The 24308-nt window shown below is 42.1% G+C and overlaps 1 protein-coding gene across 1 annotated transcript in view; it reads right to left on the minus strand.

Annotated features, from left to right (window-relative positions):
* Positions 1-20116: 20116 nt before the first annotated feature.
* LOC128639756 (E3 ubiquitin-protein ligase MARCHF8) overlaps positions 20117-24308 on the minus strand; it is a 441938-nt gene continuing 437746 nt past the window's right edge. Inside the window, exon 9 of the mRNA XM_053691882.1 lies at positions 20117-21702. Within this exon, the coding sequence (XP_053547857.1) occupies positions 21398-21702 (305 nt within the window). The 3' untranslated portion in view covers positions 20117-21397. The remainder of the gene's footprint in view (positions 21703-24308) is intronic.

A 24308-nucleotide genomic window follows, 5' to 3' on the forward strand; every position in this document is an offset into this window, starting at 1 on the left:
ACATACATATGCAAACACACACATACATATGCAAACACACACACATACATACATACATATGCAAACACACATATGCAAACACACACATACATACATATGCAAACACACACACACATATGCAAACACACATACATACATATGCAAACACACACACATACATATGCAAACACACACACATACATACATATGCACACACATATGCAAACACACACACACACATACATATGCAAACACACACACATACATATGCAAACACACACATACATATGCAAACACACACACATACATACATATGCACACACACACATATGCAAACACACATACATACATATGCAAACACACACACATACATATGCAAACACACACACATACATACATATGCACACACATATGCAAACACACACACATACATACATATGCAAACACACACACACATATGCAAACACACATACATACATATGCAAACACACACACATTCATATGCAAACACACACACATACATACATATGCACACACACATATGCAAACACACACACATACATATGCAAACACACACATACACACATACATATGCAAACACACACATACATACATACATATGCAAACACACACATATATACATATGCAAACACACACATACATACATACATATGCAAACACACACATACACATGCAAACACACACATACATACATACATATGCAAACACACACATATATACATATGCAAACACACACATACACACATACATATGCAAACACACACACACATACATATGCATACACACACACATACATACATATGCACACACATATGCAAACACACACATACATACATATGCAAACACACATACATACGCAAACACACACATACATACGCAAACACACACACACACATACATATGCAAACACACACACATACATACATATGCAAACACACATACATACGCAAACACACACATACATACGCAAACACACACATACATACATACATATGCAAACACACACATACACATGCAAACACACACATACATACATACATATGCAAACACACACATATATACATATGCAAACACACACATACACACATACATATGCAAACACACACACACATACATATGCAAACACACACACATACATACATATGCAAACACACATACATACGCAAACACACACATACATACGCAAACACACACATACATACATATGCAAACACACACACACACACACATACATATGCAAACACATACACATACATATGCAAACACACACACATACATACATATGCAAGCACAAACACACACATACATGCAAACACATACATACATACATATACACACACAAACACACATACATACACACATTTATATGCAAACATACACATACACATATGCAAACACACACACATACATACACACAAACATATAAAACCACACACACTAGCAAGCACAAACACACACATGCACACACACACAAACATATAAAACCACACACACTAGCAAGCACAAACACACACATGCACACACACACACAAATTCATATGCAAACACACACACATACACACACATATGCAAGCACAAACACACACATACATGCAAACACACACACACACACACATACATATACAAACATCTAAACACACAGACATACATCTGCAAACACACACACACACAGACATACATATGCAAACACACACACACAGACATACATATGCAAACACACACACACATACGCAAACACAAACACATACATATACACACAAAAACACATACATACACTCATATATATGCATACACAAACACACATACATACATATACACACAAAAACACATACATACACTCATATATATATGCATACACAAACACACATACATACATATACACACAAAAACACATACATACACTCATATATATGCATACACAAACACACATACATACATATACACACAAAAACACATACATACACTCATATATATATGCATACACAAACACACATACATACATATACACATAAAAACACATACATACACTCATATATATGCATACACAAACACACATACATACATACATACATATGAAAACACACACATACATACACACACACACATATGCAAACACAAACACACATACATAGATATGCGAACACATACATATGAAAAAACACATGCAAGCACAAACACACACACACAAGCACACATACACAGACACACATACATATGCAAACACACACATGCAAGCACAAACACACACCCACAATCAAACAGACACATGCACATGTTTCACCTACATTAGAACATATGATGCTAATTCTGGTGTCAGATTTTATTGATGTAATTTATACCCTATAATGTCCTGAATTAACAGTTTTTACATACTGATCCATGTTAAGAAACCTCAATGCTAATACAATTGCAGAGGCCAAAATCCCAAAACACTTCTCAGGCAACACCTGTATAGACACAACAGCAGCTAAATTATTCATTTGGTTTCTTATCCAAAAACATAATTTGTGCTTACCAGATAAATTCCTTTCCCTCCAGATAGGGAGAGTCCACGGCTTCATTCCTTACTGTTGGGAAATACAACACCTGGCCACCAGGAGGAGGCAAAGACACCCCAGCCAAAGGCTTAAATATCCCTCCCACTTCCTCATTACCCCAGTCATTCTGCCGAGGGAACAAGGAAAAGTAGGAGAAACATTAGGGTATAAATGGTGCCAGAAGAATAAAATAAATAATAAGGGGCCGCCCATAGATAAGAAAAAACTGGCGGGGCCGTGGACTCTCCCTATCCGGAAGGAAAGAAATTTATCTAGTAAGCGTAAATTATGTTTTCCATGCTAAGATAGGGAGAGTCCACGGCTTCATTCCTTACTGTTGGGAAAACTATACCCGAGCTCCAGAGGACGCTAAATGAATAACGGGAAGGAACAAAAAGGAAGAGGCGGACCCTATTCTGAGGGCACCACAGCCTGCAAAACTTTTCTCCCGAAAGCTGCTTCAGCCGAAGCAAAAACATCAAACTTGTAAAATTTTGAAAAAGTGTGTAAGGAGGACCAGGTAGCTGCCTTACAAATCTGATCCATAGAGACCTCATTCTTAAAGGCCCAAGAGGAAGCCACTACTCTAGTGGAATGAGCAGTTATCCTCTCAGGAGGATGATGTCCCGCTGTCTCGTAAGCTAAGTGGATGACACTCCTTAACCTGAAATATAGGAAAGTCGAAGTAGCCTTCTGCCCCTTACGCTTCCCCGAATAGACAACAAATAAAGAGGAAGATTGTCTAAACTCCTTGGTAGCCTGAAGATAGAACTTCAAGGCGCGAACCACATCCAAATTGTGAAGTAAGCATTCCTTCGATGAAGAAGGATTGGACACAAGGAAGGAACCACAATCTCCTGATTGATGTTGCGATCTGACACAACCTTGGGAAGAAAACCTAATTTAGTACGTAAAACTGCCTTACCTGCATGAAAAATCAGATAAGGGGGCTCACATTGCAAAGCAGAGATCTCAGAAACTCTGCACGCAGAGGCAATAGCTAATAAAAAGAGAACCTTTCAAAATAACAATTTAATGTCAACGGAATGCAGAGGCTCAAACGGAACCTGTTGCAAAACCCAAAGAACAAGATTTAGGCTCAAAGGAGGAGCCCCAGATCTAAACACAGGTCTGATCCTAATCAGAGTCTTAAAGGACTGCACGTCTGATAGCTCAGCCAGTCTCTTGTGCGATAAAACTGACAGGGCCGAAATCTGTCCCCTCAGGGAACTAGCAGAAAGGCCCTTCTTCAGCCCATCCTGGACAAAAAGATCCTGGCAACCTTAGCTCTGTGCCAGGAAAAAAACATGCTCTTCACACCAGAATAAGTAGGTCCTCCACACCTTGTGGTAGATACACTGAGTAACTGGTTTACGAGCTTGAATACAAGTATAAATGACACTCTCAGAGAAACCTCTCTTGGCTAAGACTAAGCGTTCAATCTCCACACAGTCAGCCTCAGAGAATCTAGATTTTGATAAACAAATGGACCTTGCATCAGCAGGTCTCTGCGACAAGGTAACTTCCACAGAGGAGATGAGGACATCCCCACTAGATCCGTGAATCACATCCTTCGTGGCCACGATGGAGCAATCAGGGCTACTGATACCCGCTCCTGCTTGATGCGGGCCATCACTCAAGGAAGAAGCGGTAATGGAGGAAAAAGATATATGAGTTTGAACCTCCAGAGCACTGCTAGTGCATCTATTAGATCTGTTTGGGGATCCAACGACCTTGACCTGTACCTGGGTAGCTTGGTATTGAGACGGGATGCCATAAAATCTATCTCCGGCATCCCCCACTTGCTGCATATCTCTGCAAACAGCTTGGGATGGAGAGACCATTCCCCTGGATGGAAGGATTGCTTGCTAAGAAAATCCACATCCCACTTGTCCACACCTGGAATGTGGATCGCTGACAGTGAACAGCTGTGGGCCTCCGCCCACTCCAGAATCTGAGATACTTTCTTCATCTCCAAGGAACTTCTCGTTCACCCTGATGGTTGTTGTAAGCCACCAAGGCTATATTGTCTGATTGGAATCTGATAAACTGGGACGAACCCAGAAGTGGCCAAGCCTTCAAGGCCTTGAAGATTGCCCATTGTTCCAAAATATTGATCGGGATGCAGGACTCCTCCTTAGTCCACAACTCCTGTTCCTTCCTGGCACCCCAAACCAATCCCCATCTGGATAGGCTTTCGTCTGTAGTCACAATCTCCCAGGATAGTCTAAAGAAGCATTTCCCTCGGGACAGTTATAGTACCAAGAAACTCCACACTGGTACTTGGGATAAGAGAACTCTTTTCCAAGTTTATATTCCATCCAAGTGATCGAAGAAGACTGAGAAGGGACTCTGAGAATTCTTCCGCAAGATGAAAAGATGGTGCTTGCACCAGAATATAGTCCAAATATAGGGCTACTGCAACACCCTGAGTTCTGGCAACAGCTAGAAGAGCCCCCAGAACCTTTGTTAAGATTCTTGGAGCAGTAGCTAGGCCAAATGGAAGGGCAATTAACTGGAATTGCTGGTCCAGGAATGCAAACCTCAGGAACTGAAAGTGTTCCCTGTGTATTGGAACATGAAGGTAAGCGTCCTTCAGATCTATAGTGGTCATAAACTGGCCTTCCTGAATAAAAGGAAAGATGGACCTTATTGTCTCCATCTTGAAGGAAGGGACACTGAGAAATTTGTTTAAGCACTTTAGGTCCAGAATTGGGCGGAAAGTTCCCTCCTTCTTTGGGCCAACAAAAAGGTTTGAATAAAACCCCAAACCTCTTTCTTCGATAGGCACCGGGACAACAACTCTTAAGGAGAATAGATCCCGAACGCACCCTAGAAAGGCATCCCTCTTTTCTGGTCTGGTAGACAGATTCGAGAGAAGGAATCTGCCCCTTGGCGGATGAGATTTGAAGCCTATCTTGTATCCCTGAGATACCACCTCCAGGACCCAAGGATCCTGTACGTCCTTGAACCAGGGGTCTGAAAAAAGAGACAGTCTGCCGCCTACACGATCCGATCCCGGATCGGGGGCCACTCCTTCATGCCGATTTGTTTTCGGCTGACTTCTTATTCTGCTTGGATTTATTCCAGGATTGAGTCGGCTTCCAAGTACTGTTGGGTTGCCCGGGCTTGGAGGAGGATTGTTGTCGTTGGGATTTGTCAGAACAAAAGGAACGAAAATTAGAAGATTGTCGTCCCTTAGACTTGTCCTTCTTATCTTGCGGTAGGAAGGCACCCGTGACTCCGGTAACTGTAGAAATAATGGAGTCCAGGCCTGGACCAAATAAAATATTTCCCTTGAAGGGAAGAGAAAGGAGTCTGGACTTAGAAGTCATACCTGCAGACCAAGACTTCAACCAGAGTATCCGGCGGGCTAGGACCACAAAGCCAAGGCCTTTGCATTTAGGCGAATAATTTGCATGTTCACATCACAGATAAAAGAATTAGCAATTCTCAGAGCTTTAATTCTGTCTTAAATATCCTTGAGGGGAGACTCCACCTCAATGAGTTCTGACAAAGAGTCGCACCAGTTGGTAGCCGCTCCGGCAACCACAGCCGCCGGTTAAAACAAAATCCTGTATGTTGAAACATCTTTCTCAGAAAGGTTTCCATTTTCTTATCCATCGGCTCTCTGAACGAAGAACTACCCTCAAGAGGTTTAGTAGTACGTTTAGCAAGCGTAGAGATAGCACCATCCACCTTAGGAATGGAGCCCCACAAATCCAGTTAAGAGTACGGGACCGGGAACAACTTTTTAAAAGTAGATGAGAAGGAAAAGGAAGAACCAATTCTTTCCCATTCGTTCTTAATAATGTTCGTCATCTTAACCGGCACAGGAAAAGTCAAAGGAACTTTCCTGTCTTCGTAAACTCTTTCTAATTTAGGTATCATAGGTTCTTCATGCAGCGCGGCCTCTGGAACCTCTAACGTAGAAAGAACCTCCTTTAATAAAAAAAACGCAAGTGCTCAATTTTAAATCTAAAGGACAGTTCCTCCGCAGCAGGAAGCTTGGACGCTAAGGACTCCGACCCAGAAAGTTCACCCTCTGAAGCTACCGAGGTTAACTCATTATCGGATAACTGGGACATAATAGCTAAATCCGATATTTAGATGACTCCAGGTCAGGAGAGCAATGTTTAAGCTTTCTCTTGCGTTTGTTAAAGCGAGGTAATGCACTGAGGGTCGCAGACACCGCCATTTGTAACAGAGAAGCAAAGTCGGCAGGAAGAAGGCCCCCTCCAGATGGAGGATTAGAAGTGCTATGGGGATCTGCATGTTGAGTGGATAATGTAGCAAGGGTAGTAATTTCACGGGACACCCGGTCACATGGAGTGCAAGACAGTACTTCCCTTGTTATTACAAGTACAGCAAGTAATAGGAGCTGTGCAACACTTTCCAAAACAAAACTTAAAAGTGAAACCTGTTTGTTCCAGCCAAAAACACACAGTCTTCAATAAACCCCCTTCAGATGATATTAAGACTGGATCCTATCAAGGTATAAAGGAGCCACACTGTGAACCTGTTAGAGCATTTTATGTGTAACAATTGAAACAATCTTACCTCCAGGATCCATGCCGTGGAACAGTACACAGCCTCTCAAATGTGACAGTCTTATAGAAGCGCTCCTAACATGGACTTGAGTGAGAGAAAGAAGGCAGTGAAACTTGTCAACACTGATTGCTTAGGAACTGTTAGCAGTAGTCTGGATGGTTTTGCAGAAAAACTTTCCCTGCATCTCCAGATTCAAACTTTCATCAATACTCTCACTGATAGGTTGACATGACTACTTAAAACTCCAGTCCTATCTTGAAGGGCAGATACCCTTTTTTCAGGACTCTCTGAATCTTCTGACACTTCTCTACCACCTCCTAACGTGACGAAAGCAAAGAATGACTGGGGTAATGAGGAAGTCGGAGGGATATTTAAGACTTTGGCTGGGGTGTCTTTGCCTCCTCCTGGTGGCCAGGTGTTGTATTTCCCAACAGTAAGGAATTAATCCGTGAACTCTCCCTATCTTAGGAAGAAAATATTAAATATAGCTGCTGGCATTTCAGAATTCCCTGTACTTAATGTGTCACTGTACAGCGCAGCTGTTTACATATATTTTCATATACTGTATATGAAATGACACAGATGTAATTGAGCACAAATATACTGTCAGAAGAAGGCAAATGTCACTGTCTGATATTAAACGACAAAGATCTTTAAATGTCTTGAGATGGAAATAAAAGAAGAGAATCCTGGGATTTTAATAACATCTCTGTACTCGGCTTATTAAAGGGTGTGAATTCATTAATTAAAGGGAAGATATATTCTCTGTAAACTAATATTTATTATAAGTGAAGTATTTCTGGATTACACCGGAGCTTAACGTTTGGCCGCTCAGATATGTGTTGCTATTACTGCAACTGTGGCTATTTTGGTGTGTTTCCTAATGTCCGACTGTCTCTCTCAGATATGTGTTGCTGTTACTGCAGCTGTGGCTATTCCGCAGTGATTCCTTATGTCCGGCTGTCTCTCTCAGATATGTGTTGCTATTACTGCAACTGTGGCTATTTCGGTGTGTCTTCTTATGTCCGGCAGTCTCACTCAGATATGTGTTGATATTACTGCAGCTGTGTCTATTTTGGTGTGTTTCCTTATGTCCGGCTGTCTCTCTCAGATATGTGTTGCTGTTACTGTAGCTCTGGCTATTCTGGAGTGATTCCTTATGTCCGGCTGTCTCTCTCAGATATGTTTTGCTATTACTGCAACTGTGGCTATTACGGTGTGTCTTCTTATGTCCGGCTGTCTCACTCAGATATGTGTTGCTATTACTGCAGCTGTGGCTATTTTGGTGTGTTTCCTTATGTCCGACTGTCTCTCTCAGATATGTGTTGCTGTTACTGCAGCTGTGGCTATTCCAGAGTGATTCCTTATGTCCGGCTGTCTCTCTCAGATATGTGTTGCTATTACTGCAACTGTGGCTATTTCGGTGTGTCTTCTTATGTCCGGCAGTCTCACTCAGATATGTGTTGATATCACTGCAGCTGTGGCTATTTTGGTGTGTTTCCTTATGTCCAGCTGTCTCTCTCAGATATGTGTTGCTATTACTGTAGCTCTGGCTATTTCGGTGTGTTTCGTTATGTCCAGCTGACTCTCTCAGATATGTGTTGCTGTTACTGCAGCTGTGGATATTCCATTGTGTTTCCTTATGTCCGGCCTTCTCTCTCAGATATGTGTTGCTATTAATGCCACTGTGGCTATTTCGGTGTGTCTACTTATGTCCGGCTGTCTCTCTCAGATATGTGTTGCTGTTACTGCAGCTGTGGCTATTCCGGAGTGATTCCTTATGTCCGGCTGTCTCTCTCAGATATGTGTTGCTATTACTGCAACTGTGGCTATTACGGTGTGTCTTCTTATGTCCGGCTGTCTCCCTCAGATATGTGTTGATATTACTGCAGCTGTGGCTATTTTGGTGTGTTTCCTTATGTCCGGCTGTCTCTCTCAGATATGTGTTGCTGTTACTGTAGCTCTGGCTATTTCATTGTGCGTCTCCTTATGTCCGGCTGTCTCTCTCAGATATGTGTTGCTATTACTGCAGCTCTGGCTATTTCGGTGTGTCTCCTTATGTCCGGCTGTCTCTCTCAGATATGTGTTGCTAGTACTGCAGCTGTGGCTATTTCGGTGTGTTTCGTTATGTCCAGCTGACTCTCTCAGATATGTCTTGCTGTTACTGCAGCTGTGGATATTCCATTGTGTTTCCTTATGTCCGGCTGTCTCTCTCAAATATGTGTTGCTATTAATGCCACTGTGGCTATTTCGGTGTGTCTCCTTATGTCCGGCTGTCTCTCTCAGATATGTGTTGCTATGACTGCAGCTGTGGCTATTTCGGTGTGTCTCCTTATGTCCGGCTGTCTCTCTCAGATATGTGTTGCTATTACTGAAGCTGTGGCTATTTTGGTGTGTCTCCTTATGTCCGGCTCTCTCAGATATGTGTTGCTATTACTACAGCTGTGGCTATATCGGTGTGTCTCCTTATGTCCGGCTGTCTCTCTCAGATATGTGTTGCTATTACTGCAGCTGTGGCTATTTTGGTGTGTCTCCTTATGTCCGTCTGTCTCTCTCAGATATGTGTTGCTATTACTACAGCTTTGGCTATTTCTATGTGTCTCCTTATGTCCAGCTGTCTCTCTCAGATATGTGTTGCTATTACTGCAGCTGTGGCTATTTCGGTGTGTCTCCTTATGTCCGGCTGTCTCTCTCAGTTATGTGTTGCTATTACTTCAGCTCTAGCTATTTCGGTGTGTCTTCTCATGTCTGGCTGTCTCGCTCAGATATGTGTTGCTATTACTGCAGCTGTGGCTATTTCGGTGTGTCTTCTTATGTCCGACTGTCTCTCTCAGATATGTGTTGCTAATACTGCAGCTGTGGCTATTTCTGTGTGTCTCCTTATGTCTGGCTGTCTCTCTCAGATATGCGTTGCTATTACTGCAGCTCTGGCTATTTCACTGTGTCTCCTTATGTCCGGTTGTCTTTCTCAGATATGTGTTGCTATTACTGCAGCTGTGTCTATTTTGGTGTGTTTCCTTATGTCCGGCTGTCTCTCTCAGATATGTGTTTCTAGTACTGCAGCTGTGGCTATTTCGGTGTGTCTCCTTATGTCTGGCTGTCTCTCTCAGATATATGTTGCTATTACTGCAGCTGTGGCTATTTTGGTGTGTTTCCTTATGTCCGTCTCTCTCTCTCAGATATGTGTTTCTATTACTGCAGCTGTGGCTATTTCGGTGTGTCTCCTTATGTCTGGCTGTCTCTCTCAGATATATGTTGCTATTACTGCAGCTGTGGCTATTTTGGTGTGTTTCCTTATGTCCGTCTCTCTCTCTCAGATATGTGTTTCTATTACTGCAGCTGTGGCTATTTCGGTGTGTCTCCTTATGTCCGGCTGTCTCTCTCAGATATGTGTTGCTCTGGCTATTTTAGTGTGTTTCCTTATGTCCGGCTGTCTCACTCAGATATGTGTTGCTATTACTGCAGCTGTGGCTATTCTGGTGTCCGGCTGTCTCTCTCAATTATGCATTGCTATTACTGCAGCTCTGGCTATTTCAGTGTGTCTCCTTATGTGCGGCTGTCTCTCTCAGATGTGTTGCTATTACTGCAGCTCTGGCTATTTCAGTGTGTCTCCTTATGTCCGGCTGTCTCTTTCAGATATGTGTTGCTATTACTACAGCTGTGGCTATTTTGGTGTGTTTCCTTATGTCCGTCTCTCTCTCTCAGATATGTGTTTCTATTACTGCAGCTGTGGCTATTTCGGTGTGTCTCCTTATGTCCGGCTGTCTCTCTCAGATATGTGTTGCTCTGGCTATTTTAGTGTGTTTCCTTATGTCCGTCTGTCTCACTCAGATATGTGTTGCTATTACTGCAGGTGTGGCTATTCTGGTGTGATTCATTATGTTCGGCTGTCTCTCTCAGATATGTGTTGCTATTACTGCAGCTGTGGCTATTTCGGTGTGTCTCCTTATGTCTGGCTGTCTCTCTCAGATATGCGTTGCTATTACTGCCGCTCTGGCTATTTCAGTGTGTTTCCTTATTTCCGGCTGTCTCACTCAGATATGTGTTGCTATTACTGCAGCTGTGGCTATTCCGGTGTGATTCCTTATGTCCGGCTGTTGCTCTCAGATATGTGTTGCTATTACTGCAGCTGTGGCTATTTCGATGTGTCTCCTTATGTCCAGCTGTCTCTCTCAGATATGTGTTGCTAATACTGCAGCTGTGGCTATTTCGGTGTGTCTCCTTATGTCTGGCTGTCTCTCTCAGATATGCGTTGCTATTACTACAGCTGTGGCTATATCGGTGTGTCTCCTTATGTCCGGCTGTCTCTCTCAGATATGTGTTGCTATTACTGCAGCTGTGGCTATTTTGGTGTGTCTCCTTATGTCCGTCTGTCTCTCTCAGATATGTGTTGCTATTACTACAGCTTTGGCTATTTCTATGTGTCTCCTTATGTCCAGCTGTCTCTCTCAGATATGTGTTGCTATTACTGCAGATGTGGCTATTTCGGTGTGTCTGCTTATGTCCGGCTGTCTCTCTCAGTTATGTGTTGCTATTACTTCAGCTCTAGCTATTTCGGTGTGTCTTCTCATGTCTGGCTGTCTCGCTCAGATATGTGTTGCTATTACTGCAGCTGTGGCTATTTCGGTGTGTCTTCTTATGTCCGACTGTCTCTCTCAGATATGTGTTGCTAATACTGTAGCTGTGGCTATTTCGGTGTGTCTCCTTATGTCTGGCTGTCTCTCTCAGATATGCGTTGCTATTACTGCAGCTCTGGCTATTTCAGTGTGTCTCCTTATGTCCGGTTGTCTTTCTCAGATATGTGTTGCTATTACTGCAGCTGTGTCTATTTTGGTGTGTTTCCTTATGTCCGGCTGTCTCTCTCAGATATGTGTTTCTAGTACTGCAGCTGTGGCTATTTCGGTGTGTCTCCTTATGTCTGGCTGTCTCTCTCAGATATATGTTGCTATTACTGCAGCTGTGGCTATTTTGGTGTGTTTCCTTATGTCCGTCTCTCTCTCTCAGATATGTGTTTCTATTACTGCAGCTGTGGCTATTTCGGTGTGTCTCCTTATGTCCGGCTGTCTCTCTCAGATATGTGTTGCTCTGGCTATTTTAGTGTGTTTCCTTATGTCCGGCTGTCTCACTCAGATATGTGTTGCTATTACTGCAGCTGTGGCTATTCTGGTGTCCGGCTGTCTCTCTCAATTATGCATTGCTATTACTGCAGCTCTGGCTATTTCAGTGTGTCTCCTTATGTGCGGCTGTCTCTCTCAGATGTGTTGCTATTACTGCAGCTCTGGCTATTTCGGTGTGTCTCCTTATGTCCGGCTGTCTCTTTCAGATATGTGTTGCTATTACTACAGCTGTGGCTATTTTGGTGTGTTTCCTTATGTCCGGCTCTCTCTCTCAGATATGTGTTTCTGTTACTGCAGCTGTGGATATTTCGGTGTGTCTCCTTATGTCTGGCTGTCTCCCTCAGATATATGTTGCTATTACTGCAGCTGTGGCTATTTTGGTGTGTTTCCTTATGTCTGTCTCAATCTCTCAGATATGTGTTTCTATTACTGCAGCTGTGGCTATTTCGGTGTGTCTCCTTATGTACGGCTGTCTCTCTCAGATATGTGTTGCTCTGGCTATTTTAGTGTGTTTCCTTATGTCTGTCTGTCTCACTCAGATATGTGTTGCTATTACTGCAGCTGTGGCTATTCTGGTGTGATTCATTATGTTCGGCTGTCTCTCTCAGATATGTGTTGCTATTACTGCAGCTGTGGCTATTTCGGTGTGTCTCCTTATGTCTGGCTGTCTCTCTCAGATATGCCTGACTGCAGCTGTGACTATTTCGGTGTGTCTCCTTATGTCCGGCTGTCTCTCTCAGATATGTGTTACTAGTACTGCAGCTGTGGCTATTTCGGTGTGTCTCCTTATGTCCGGCTGTCTCTCTCAGATATGTGTTGCTATTACTGCAACTGTGGCTATTTCAGTGTGTCTCCTTATGTCTGGCTGTCTCTTTCAGATATGTGTTGCTATTACTGCAGCTGTGGCTATTTTGGTGTGTTTCCTTATGTTCGTCTCTCTCTCTCAGATTTGTGTTGCTGTTACTGCAGCTGTGGATATTTCGGTGTGTCTCCTTATGTCTGGCTGTCTCTCTGAGATATATGTTGCTATTACTGCAGCTGTGGCTATTTAGGTGTGTCTCCTTATGTCCGGGTGTCTCTCTCAAATATGTGTTGCTATTACTGCAGCTGTGGCTATTTTAGTGTGTCTCCTTATGTCTGGCTGTCTCTATCAGATATGTGTTGCTATTACTGCAGCTCTGGCTATTTTGGTGTTTCTCCTTATATCCGGCTGTCTCTCTCAGATATGTGTTACTAGTACTGCAGCTGTGGCTATTTCGGTGTGTCTCCTTATGTCCGGCTGTCTCTCTCAGATATGTGTTGCTATTACTGCAGCTGTGGCTATTTCGGTGTGTCTTCTTATGTCCTGCTGTCTCTCTCAGATATGTGCTGCTATTACTGCAGCTGTGGCTATTTCGGTGTGTCTCCTTATGTCCGGCTGTCTCTCTCAGATATGTGTTGCTCTGGCAATTTCAGTGTGTTTCCTTATGTCCGGCTGTCTCTCTCAGATATGTGTTGCTATTACTGCAGCTGTGGCTATTTCGGTGTTTCCTTATGTCCGGCTGTCTCTCTCATATATGTGTTGCTATTACTGCAGCTGTGTCTATTTCGGTGTGTCTCCTTATGTCCGGCTGTCTCTCTCAGATATGTGTTGCTATTACTGCAGCTGTGGCTATTTCGGTGTGTCTTCTTATGTCCCGCTGTCTCTCTCAGATATGTTTTGCTATTACTGCAGCTGTGGCTATTTCGGTGTGTCTCCCTATGTCTGGCTGTCTCTCTCAGATATGTGTTGCTATTACTGCAGCTGTGGCTATTTCGGTGTGTCTCCTTATGTCTGGCTGTCTCTCTCAGATGTGTGTTGCTATTACTGCATCTGTGGCTATTTCAGTGTGTTTCCTTATGTCCGGCTGTCTCACTCAGATATGTGTTGCTATTACTGCAGCTGTGGCTATTTTGGTGTGTTTCCTTATGTCCGTCTCTCTCTCTCAGATATGTGTTTCTATTACTGCAGCTGTGGCTATTTCGGTGTGTCTCCTTATGTCCGCTGTCTCTCTCAGATATGTGTTGCTCTGGCTATTTTAGTGTGTTTCCTTATGTCCGGCTGTCTCACTCAGATATGTGTTGCTATTACTGCAGCTGTGGCTATTCTGGTGTCCGGCTGTCTCTCTCAATTATGCATTGCTATTACTGCAGCTCTGGCTATTTCAGTGTGTCTCCTTATGTGCGGCTGTCTCTCTCAGATGTGTTGCTATTACTGCAGCTCTGGCTATTTCGGTGTGTCTCCTTATGTCCGGCTGTCTCTTTCAGATATGTGTTGCTATTACTACAGCTGTGGCTATTTTGGTGTGTTTCCTTATGTCCGGCTCTCTCTCTCAGATATGTGTTTCTGTTACTGCAGCTGTGGATATTTCGGTGTGTCTCCTTATGTCTGGCTGTCTCCCTCAGATATATGTTGCTATTACTGCAGCTGTGGCTATTTTGGTGTGTTTCCTTATGTCTGTCTCAATCTCTCAGATATGTGTTTCTATTACTGCAGCTGTGGCTATTTCGGTGTGTCTCCTTATGTACGGCTGTCTCTCTCAGATATGTGTTGCTCTGGCTATTTTAGTGTGTTTCCTTATGTCTGTCTGTCTCACTCAGATATGTGTTGCTATTACTGCAGCTGTGGCTATTCTGGTGTGATTCATTATGTTCGGCTGTCTCTCTCAGATATGTGTTGCTATTACTGCAGCTGTGGCTATTTCGGTGTGTCTCCTTATGTCTGGCTGTCTCTCTCAGATATGCCTGACTGCAGCTGTGACTATTTCGGTGTGTCTCCTTATGTCCGGCTGTCTCTCTCAGATATGTGTTACTAGTACTGCAGCTGTGGCTATTTCGGTGTGTCTCCTTATGTCCGGCTGTCTCTCTCAGATATGTGTTGCTATTACTGCAACTGTGGCTATTTCAGTGTGTCTCCTTATGTCTGGCTGTCTCTTTCAGATATGTGTTGCTATTACTGCAGCTGTGGCTATTTTGGTGTGTTTCCTTATGTTCGTCTCTCTCTCTCAGATTTGTGTTGCTGTTACTGCAGCTGTGGATATTTCGGTGTGTCTCCTTATGTCTGGCTGTCTCTCTGAGATATATGTTGCTATTACTGCAGCTGTGGCTATTTAGGTGTGTCTCCTTATGTCCGGGTGTCTCTCTCAAATATGTGTTGCTATTACTGCAGCTGTGGCTATTTTAGTGTGTCTCCTTATGTCTGGCTGTCTCTATCAGATATGTGTTGCTATTACTGCAGCTCTGGCTATTTTGGTGTTTCTCCTTATATCCGGCTGTCTCTCTCAGATATGTGTTACTAGTACTGCAGCTGTGGCTATTTCGGTGTGTCTCCTTATGTCCGGCTGTCTCTCTCAGATATGTGTTGCTATTACTGCAGCTGTGGCTATTTCGGTGTGTCTTCTTATGTCCTGCTGTCTCTCTCAGATATGTGCTGCTATTACTGCAGCTGTGGCTATTTCGGTGTGTCTCCTTATGTCCGGCTGTCTCTCTCAGATATGTGTTGCTCTGGCAATTTCAGTGTGTTTCCTTATGTCCGGCTGTCTCTCTCAGATATGTGTTGCTATTACTGCAGCTGTGGCTATTTCGGTGTTTCCTTATGTCCGGCTGTCTCTCTCATATATGTGTTGCTATTACTGCAGCTGTGTCTATTTCGGTGTGTCTCCTTATGTCCGGCTGTCTTTCTCAGATATGTGTTGCTATTACTGCAGCTGTGGCTATTTCGGTGTGTCTTCTTATGTCCCGCTGTCTCTCTCAGATATGTTTTGCTATTACTGCAGCTGTGGCTATTTCGGTGTGTCTCCCTATGTCTGGCTGTCTCTCTCAGATATGTGTTGCTATTACTGCAGCTGTGGCTATTTCGGTGTGTCTCCTTATGTCTGGCTGTCTCTCTCAGATGTGTGTTGCTATTACTGCATCTGTGGCTATTTCAGTGTGTTTCCTTATGTCCGGCTGTCTCACTCAGATATGTGTTGCTATTACTGCAGCTCTAGCTATTTCGGTGTGTCTCCTTATGTCCGACTGTCTCTCTCAGATATGTGTTGCTATTACTGCAGCTGTGGCTATTTCTGTCTGTTTCTTTATGTCCGGCTGTCTCTCTCAGATATGTTGCTATTACTGCAGCTGTGTCTATTTCGGTGTGTCTCCTTATGTCTGGCTGTCTCTCTCAGATATATGTTTCTATTACTGCAGCTGTGGCTATTTCTGTGTGTCTCCTTATGTCTGGCTGTCTCTCTCAGATATATGTTGCTATTACTACAGCTCTGGCTATTTAGGTGTGTCTCCCTATGTCTGGCTGTCTCTCTCAGATATGTGTTGCTATTACTGCAGCTGTGGCTATTTCGGTGTGTCTCCTTATGTCTGGCTGTCTCTCTCAGATGTGTGTTGCTATTACTGCATCTGTGGCTATTTCAGTGTGTTTCCTTATGTCCGGCTGTCTCACTCAGATATGTGTTGCTATTACTGCAGCTCTAGCTATTTCGGTGTGTCTCCTTATGTCCGACTGTCTCTCTCAGATATGTGTTGCTATTACTGCAGCTGTGGCTATTTCTGTCTGTTTCTTTATGTCCGGCTGTCTCTCTCAGATATGTTGCTATTACTGCAGCTGTGTCTATTTCGGTGTGTCTCCTTATGTCTGGCTGTCTCTCTCAGATATATGTTTCTATTACTGCAGCTGTGGCTATTTCTGTGTGTCTCCTTATGTCTGGCTGTCTCTCTCAGATATATGTTGCTATTACTACAGCTCTGGCTATTTAGGTGTGTCTCCTTATGTCTGGCTGTCTCTCTCAGATATGCGTTGCTATTACTGCAGCTCTGGCTATTTCTCCTTATGTCCGGCTGTCTTTCTCAGATGTGTTGCTATTACTGCAGCTCTGGCTATTTCGGTGTGTCTCCTTATGTCCGGCTGTCTCTTTCAGATATGTCTTGCTATTACTGCAGCTGTGGCTATTACAGTGTGTTTCCTTATGTACGGCTCTCTCTCTCAGATATGTGTTGCTGTTACTGCAGCTGTGGATATTTTGGTGTGTCTCCTTATGTCTGTCTGTCTCTCAGATATATGTTGCTATTACTGCAGCTGTGGATATTTCGGTGTGTTTCCTTATGTCCAGCTGTCTCTCTCAGATATGTGTTGCTATTACTGCAGCTGTGGCTATTACAGTGTGTTTCCTTATGTACGGCTCTTTCTCTCAGATATGTGTTGCTATTACTGCAGCTGTGGCTATTACAGTGTGTTTCCTTATGTACGGCTCTCTCTCTCAGATATGGGTTGCTGTTACAGCAGCTGTGGATATTTTGGTGTGTCTCCTTATGTCTGGCTGTCTCTCAGATATATGTTGCTATTACTGCAGCTGTGGATATTTCGGTGTGTCTCCTTATGTCCGGCTGTCTCTCTCAGATATGTGTTGCTCTGGCAATTTCAGTGTGTTTCCTTATGTCCGGCTGTCTCACTCAGATATGTGTTGCTATTACTGCAGCTGTGGCTATTCCAGTGTGATTTCTTATGTCCGGCAGTCTCACTCAGATATGTGTTGCTATTACTGCAGCTGTGGCTATTCCAGTGTGATTTCTTATGTCCGGCTGTCTCTCTCAGATATGTGTTGCTCTGGCTATTTCAGTGTGTTTCCTTATGTCCGGCTGTCTCACTCAGATATGTGTTGCTATTACTGCAGCTGTGGCTATTCCAGTGTGATTTCTTATGTCCGGCAGTCTCACTCAGATATGTGTTGCTATTACTGCAGCTGTGGCTATTCCAGTGTGTTTCCTTATGTCCGGCTGTCTTTCTCAGATATGTGTTGCTATTACTGCAGCTGTGGCTATTTCGGTGTGTCTCCTTATGTCCGGCTGTCTCTCTCAGATATGTCTTGCTATTACTGCAGCTGTGGCTATTTCGGTGTGTCTCCTTATGTCCGGCTGTCTCTCTCAGATATGTGTTGCTCTGGCTATTTCAGTGTGTTTCCTTATGTCCGGCTGTCTCTCTCAGATATGTGTTGCTATTACTGCAGCTGTGGCTATTTCGGTGTGTCTCCTTATGTCCAGCTGTCTCTCTCAGAAATGTGTTGCTAGTACTGCAGCTGTGGCTATTTCGGTGTGTCCCCTTATGTCCGGCTGTCTCTCTCAGATATGTGTTACTAGTACTGCAGCTGTTGCTATTTCGGTGTGTCTCCTTATGTCCAGCTGTCTCTCTCAGATATGTGTTGCTAGTACTGCAGCTGTGGCTATTTCGGTGTGTCCCCTTATGTCCGGCTGTCTCTCTCAGATATGTGTTGCTAGTACTGCAGCTGTGGCTATTTCGGTGTGTCCCCTTATGTCCGGCTGTCTCTCTCAGATGTGTTGCTATTACTGCAGCTCTGGCTATTTCAGTGTGTCTCCTTATGTCCGGCTGTCTCTCTGTACCTCTCTTTAATCTCAGCTGTTGTTTTGTTAATTACCTACCCTGCTAGCTCTCCTCATTTTATTTTTGTCATGTATATTTCCCTTCTGGCTGGCCTTCTCCTTCAGTAACAATGTGTCTCTACATGTTTGTCACGGAGCCCAGAACTATAACTTTAGTGTCATTCATATTTTTTGGTGCAGAAGCTATATTGTGTTAGCTGTGCTGTTGTACACCTTCATATGAATATATTACAGTCCACACACTTGTGTGCATAGTACTTGTGCTCTTGTCTAGTCTACATACTTGTGTACATAGTACTTGTGCTCTTGTCTAGTCTACATACTTGTGCGTATAGTACTTGTGCTCTTGTATAGTCTACATACTTGTGTGCATAGTACTTGTGCTCTTGTATAGTCTACATACTTGTGTACATAGTACTTGTGCTCTTGTATAGTCTACATACTTGTGTGCATAGTACGTATGCTCTTGTCTAGTCTACATACTTGTGTGCATAGTACTTGTGCTCTTGTCTATTCTACATACTTGTGTGCATAGTACTTGTGCTCTTGTATAGTCTACATACTTGTGTGCATAGTACTTGTGCTCTTGTCTATTCTACATACTTGTGTGCATAGTACTTGTGCTCTTGTCTATTCTACATACTTGTGTGCATAGTACTTGTGCTCTTGTATAGTCTACATACTTGTGTACATAGTACTTGTGCTCTTGTATAGTCTACATACTTGTGTACATAGTACTTGTGCTCTTGTCTAGTCTACATACTTGTGTGCATAGTACTTGTGCTCTTGTCTAGTCTACATACTTGTGTGCATAGTACTTGTGCTCTTGTCTAGTCTACATACTTGTGTGCATAGTACTTGTGCTCTTGTCTAGTCTACATAGTTGTGTACATAGTACTTGTGCTCTTGTCTAGTCTACATACTTGTGTACATAGTACTTGTGCTCTTGTATAGTCTACATACTTGTGTACATAGTACTTGTGCTCTTGTATAGTCTACATACTTGTGTGCATAGTACTTGTGCTCTTGTCTATTCTACATACTTGTGTGCATAGTACTTGTGCTCTTGTCTAGTCTACATACTTGTGTACATAGTACTTGTGCTCTTGTCTAGTCTACATACTTGTGTGCATAGTACTTGTGCTCTTGTGTAGTCTACATACTTGTGCTCTTGTATAGTCTACATACTTGTGTACATAGTACTTGTTCTCTTGTCTAGTCTACATGCTTGTGTACATAGTACTTGTGCTCTTGTATAGTCTACATACTTGTGTACATAGTACTTGTTCTCTTGTATAGTCTACATACTTGTGTGCATAGTACTTGTGCTCTTGTCTAGTCTACATGCTTGTGTACATAGTACTTGTGCTCTTGTATAGTCTACATACTTGTGTGCATAGTACTTGTGCTCTTGTCTAGTCTACATACTTGTGTACATAGTACTTGTGCTCTTGTATAGTCTACATTTCACAGCCCTATAAAACACCAGTGTCCTTTACTCCATTCAGAGGGATCTGCCACCTTGGAGGTGCAGGAACAAAATATCATTCTTTATTTTTTTGCATCCCAATCATATTAGGCTTTTGTACAATTGAGGAACAGTACATAGTGTGAGCAGTTCACTGTTAATAAGACATAAAGCCAGAGTATTTATTCTACTGTAAGATATTGTATTATAAGTCACTACAGTTAATACTAAGTGTGACAAATACTTTATCCTACCAGGTTGTAGGGCAGTGTCACTGAAGAGACCCCAGAATATGTTTAAGGCAAAACCTGATAACTTATGGTCATTTACTAACGTTTTACCTTTGGTTCCAGATGTTTTTGTTGAGTCTACAGATACAGAATTTCTCTGCGGTAATTAATGACAAGAAATATTTAGCAACTAACTTTAGAAGTTGTGAACAAATGGTATTCTAGCGCTAGCCTGTGATTTACTCACAACCTACTCTATTCACTAAACAAGTTCTTCTCAACACACTAACAATTTTAATTTAGGAAAAAAGTTTGCATTTTTATTCATAATTACTCAAGGAAATCAAGTTCTACCAATATGTGCAGATTTTTTCCTCAGTAAAAAAATTCTTGAATCCATCCAGTAGAAAAAGGGTAAATGTCAGCTACTTACAGATGTATTATTCCTGAAATAACAAGGCAGAGATCGTTTTCCTTACGTGTAAAATGACATTTTGTATATACAGCATGTAAGGCAAGAGGTTACACAAGAAAGGAAACACAGCACGTTCTCTGACCAGTAACTAAGCAATTGTCCCAACTGGCATAAGTTTTACAAAAAACATCTTCAAAAAAGTGCTTGATGCTCTTGTGATTCAAATGTAAAGCAAAACTGTGAACTCAATGCCTAAAAGAATGTTATTGGCAGTAGGAACAGTGGTCAACATCTTATATTGTGCAACCGTCCTTCTCTACAAAACATTATTTCCATTGCAGTCCTTATTAACAAACCCAGAAAAATAGGATTTAGTGAACCAGATACTATATTCACTAACTGTCTTTTGATCCACAAACATTTCTCTTCTACACAAACTGATTATTGTTTGATCGTGGATTTAATGCAGGTCCCTGAAATGTTTCCACTTCACTGAAGGAGGTATCCACTGATCATCTGAAGGAGGTATAAAACGTTGAAACAAGAAAGGACAGAAACGTCTGTATGTGGAGTGGATAGAAAAGAGGAAACGAATGAGATGTGATGACATCATCTTCTGCTGCCCGCAGTCAGTAAGCAATTGTCTATGTAAAAGAACTGGAAAACAAAGTTTAGACTTGCAGGATTGCGGCCCCACAATCCTCTGGATCTGTGTAGTAAGATGAATTTGTGTCCGAGTGGTGAATTCCAGGTGGTTCTTTACTTTCCAGATTTGGCTCAATTATTATTGTCTTTTCAAAGAGTTTCTTTTTACAAGTATCCGGAAAGTTCTGTACATAAATGACCCTGTTATAGGCCTTTAGTCTCTTCCACAGCTGGACATAGACTTTGCACTGCACATACATAAACAAAAGTCCACCAGTAAAGCCAATTGCTACCACCACTAACTTAGTCCAGAACGGCCACTCCAGAATACCTGCACAATACAGGAAGACAAAATAAAGAATAAGTGAGGATGGTGAATCACAGTCAATAACAACAGGGATGGACATTCCCACAAACAGTAAGAACCTAATTTAGTTGTCTGTGTGCAGTTACTCACGGCTCTTAAGCAGACAGCCGCTTTCGTGGTTACACCTAATGTGACGCCAGTAAGCTGCTGGGTGAGCTAGAAGTAACAGACTGGCGATAATTCTCATATGTTTCAAACCAGAATCTCCTAACAAGAGACTTGTTTTCTGGGCTGGATTATGCATTTATTTAACTCCATTGTGTTAAAATTATAAAATGACCAAAGTATCTCCAGCTTCCCCTACACTCTGTGTGCGTGTCTGGTACAATGCGATCATTTAATGATACGTATAATAAATATATTATTTATAAGTACATACTGCTCATTTGTTTTTCTTATAAACTTTATTTCTCATTGACACAGTCTTCCCATGTATTCATTTCATTTATGTTGCTAGTGTAGAGATTTAGAGAGCAGTCCTACCTGCTCTCTGCGTATACAGCAATGCAAGCTCCCAAGACAGGCACAAATAATAATAAATGGGAATTCATGTGTGCTACATGCATGCACACAAGCACCGGGCTCAGAGGACTTACAGGTGATCAGAGTGCATGAGCAGCTCTGCAATGGTTTTTTTTGTTTTTTTTAGTTGTATGGCTAGAAAGGCAATTGGATAAGATGTGAAAACGTCACCTCAAGAAAAAAACAGGTTCTTGAACTGGGAGGGAGAATAATAAAAAATAAATAAATAATAAAAAAAAGACTCATCTGTAAAACTGTATATAAATAACTACACATATTTAGGATCTATTTTAATTATATTTAAAGGGACAGTCAACACCAAAACTGTTATTGTTTAAAAAGATAAATAACACCATTCCTACCCATTCCCCAGCTTTGCACAACCAGCACTGTTATATTAATATACTTTATAACATTTAAACCTATAAATGTCTGCCTGTTTCTAAGCCACTACAGACAGCCTCTTATCACATGCTTTTTATTAGCTTTTCCCAACAAGAGGCTAATAATTCATGGGTGCCATATAGATAACATTGTGCTCTGTCCTGTGGAGTTGTGGTTGACACAGCACTAATTGGCTAAAATGCAAGTCAATAGATAAATAGTCATGTGATCAGGGGGCTGTCAAAAGAGGCTTAGATACAAGTTAATCACAGAGGTAAAAAGTATATTAATATAACTGAGATTAGGGGCAGTCTGCAGAGGCTTAGATACAAGGTAATCACAGAGGTAAAAAGTATAGCAATATAACCGAGATAAGGAGCAGTCTGCAGAGGCTTAGATACAAGGTAATCACAGAGGTAAAAGTATATTAACCTCTTAAGGACATATGACGGAATTTTTCCGTCATAAAACAATTGAGCAAACTGAAAGCTGTGTCCTTAAAGGGTTAATATAACTGAGATAAGGGGCAGTCTGCAGAGGCTTAGATACAAGGTAATCACAGAGGTAAAAAGTATATTAATATAACTGAGATAAGGGGCAGTCTGCAGAGGCTTAGATACAAGTTAATCACAGAGGTAAAAAGTATATTAATATAACTGAGATTAGGGGCAGTCTGCAGAGGCTTAGATACAAGGTAATCACAGAGGTAAAAAGTATATTAATATAACTGAGATAAGGGGCAGTCTGCAGAGGTTTAGATACAAGGTAATCACAGAGGTAAAAAGTATATTAATATAACTGAGATAAGGGGCAGTCTGCAGAGGTTTAGATACAAGTTAATCACAGAGGTATAAAGTCTATTAATATAACAGTGTTGGTTATGCAATAAAGGGATTATCTATCTTTTTAACAATAACATTTTTGGAGTTGACTTCCTTTCAAATTTACCAACAATTTTTTTTTTTTTAAGTTTTTAAAGAAGCTTTATTGAAGGTCAAATAAATGTTACAAACTGTTTCAACATTTCAAGCATACATGTGATTGTCAAATTGTTGGCACCCAGTGCCCTCTACAATAAACTTTCCTGCAAAATTACAAATTGTCCGGGCTTGGTCATTTCAGAATAACATCTGAAGGTAGTGAGTGTCCATTTAAGTAATCTGATCCAAGCGACACTTAAATTAAATAACAATAATATAAATGCAAGGAAATATAATGAAAATGACAAATTCACAAACGATCCTTAATACAATTTGAGATGGTATTGCCCACTCAACCTGTCGCGCGCATCACAAAGAAATCTATAGTACCTTGTCTCTTACCCTATTGGTCTGGCTGGTCCCCCCTGTGTTACCTGACCTAAGTGGGATTTGCATTCGGCCCATTGTGCTAGCATGAGTTCATGCATATCTGTTGTACCCTGCTGTATGTGGTGATATCTTTCTAAGTGTATTAGGATGTCTACCTGATGCTGCCATTCTCCAGCCGTTGGAACATTCTTTGACTTCCAATGTTTCGGGATTAACATCTTGGCGCTGTTTAACATAATCAGCCTCAATGCTTTGCTTACTTTACTTTCAAGTTTGGGTAGTGATAGATGTCTTGGGGTTGTTATGTAATGGTTTCCCTGTTGCTGTTTCAATGCTTTCCAGAATCCCCATCCA

This window comes from Bombina bombina, chromosome 9 (assembly GCF_027579735.1).
Source record: "Bombina bombina isolate aBomBom1 chromosome 9, aBomBom1.pri, whole genome shotgun sequence".
Taxonomy (NCBI): domain Eukaryota; kingdom Metazoa; phylum Chordata; class Amphibia; order Anura; family Bombinatoridae; genus Bombina; species Bombina bombina.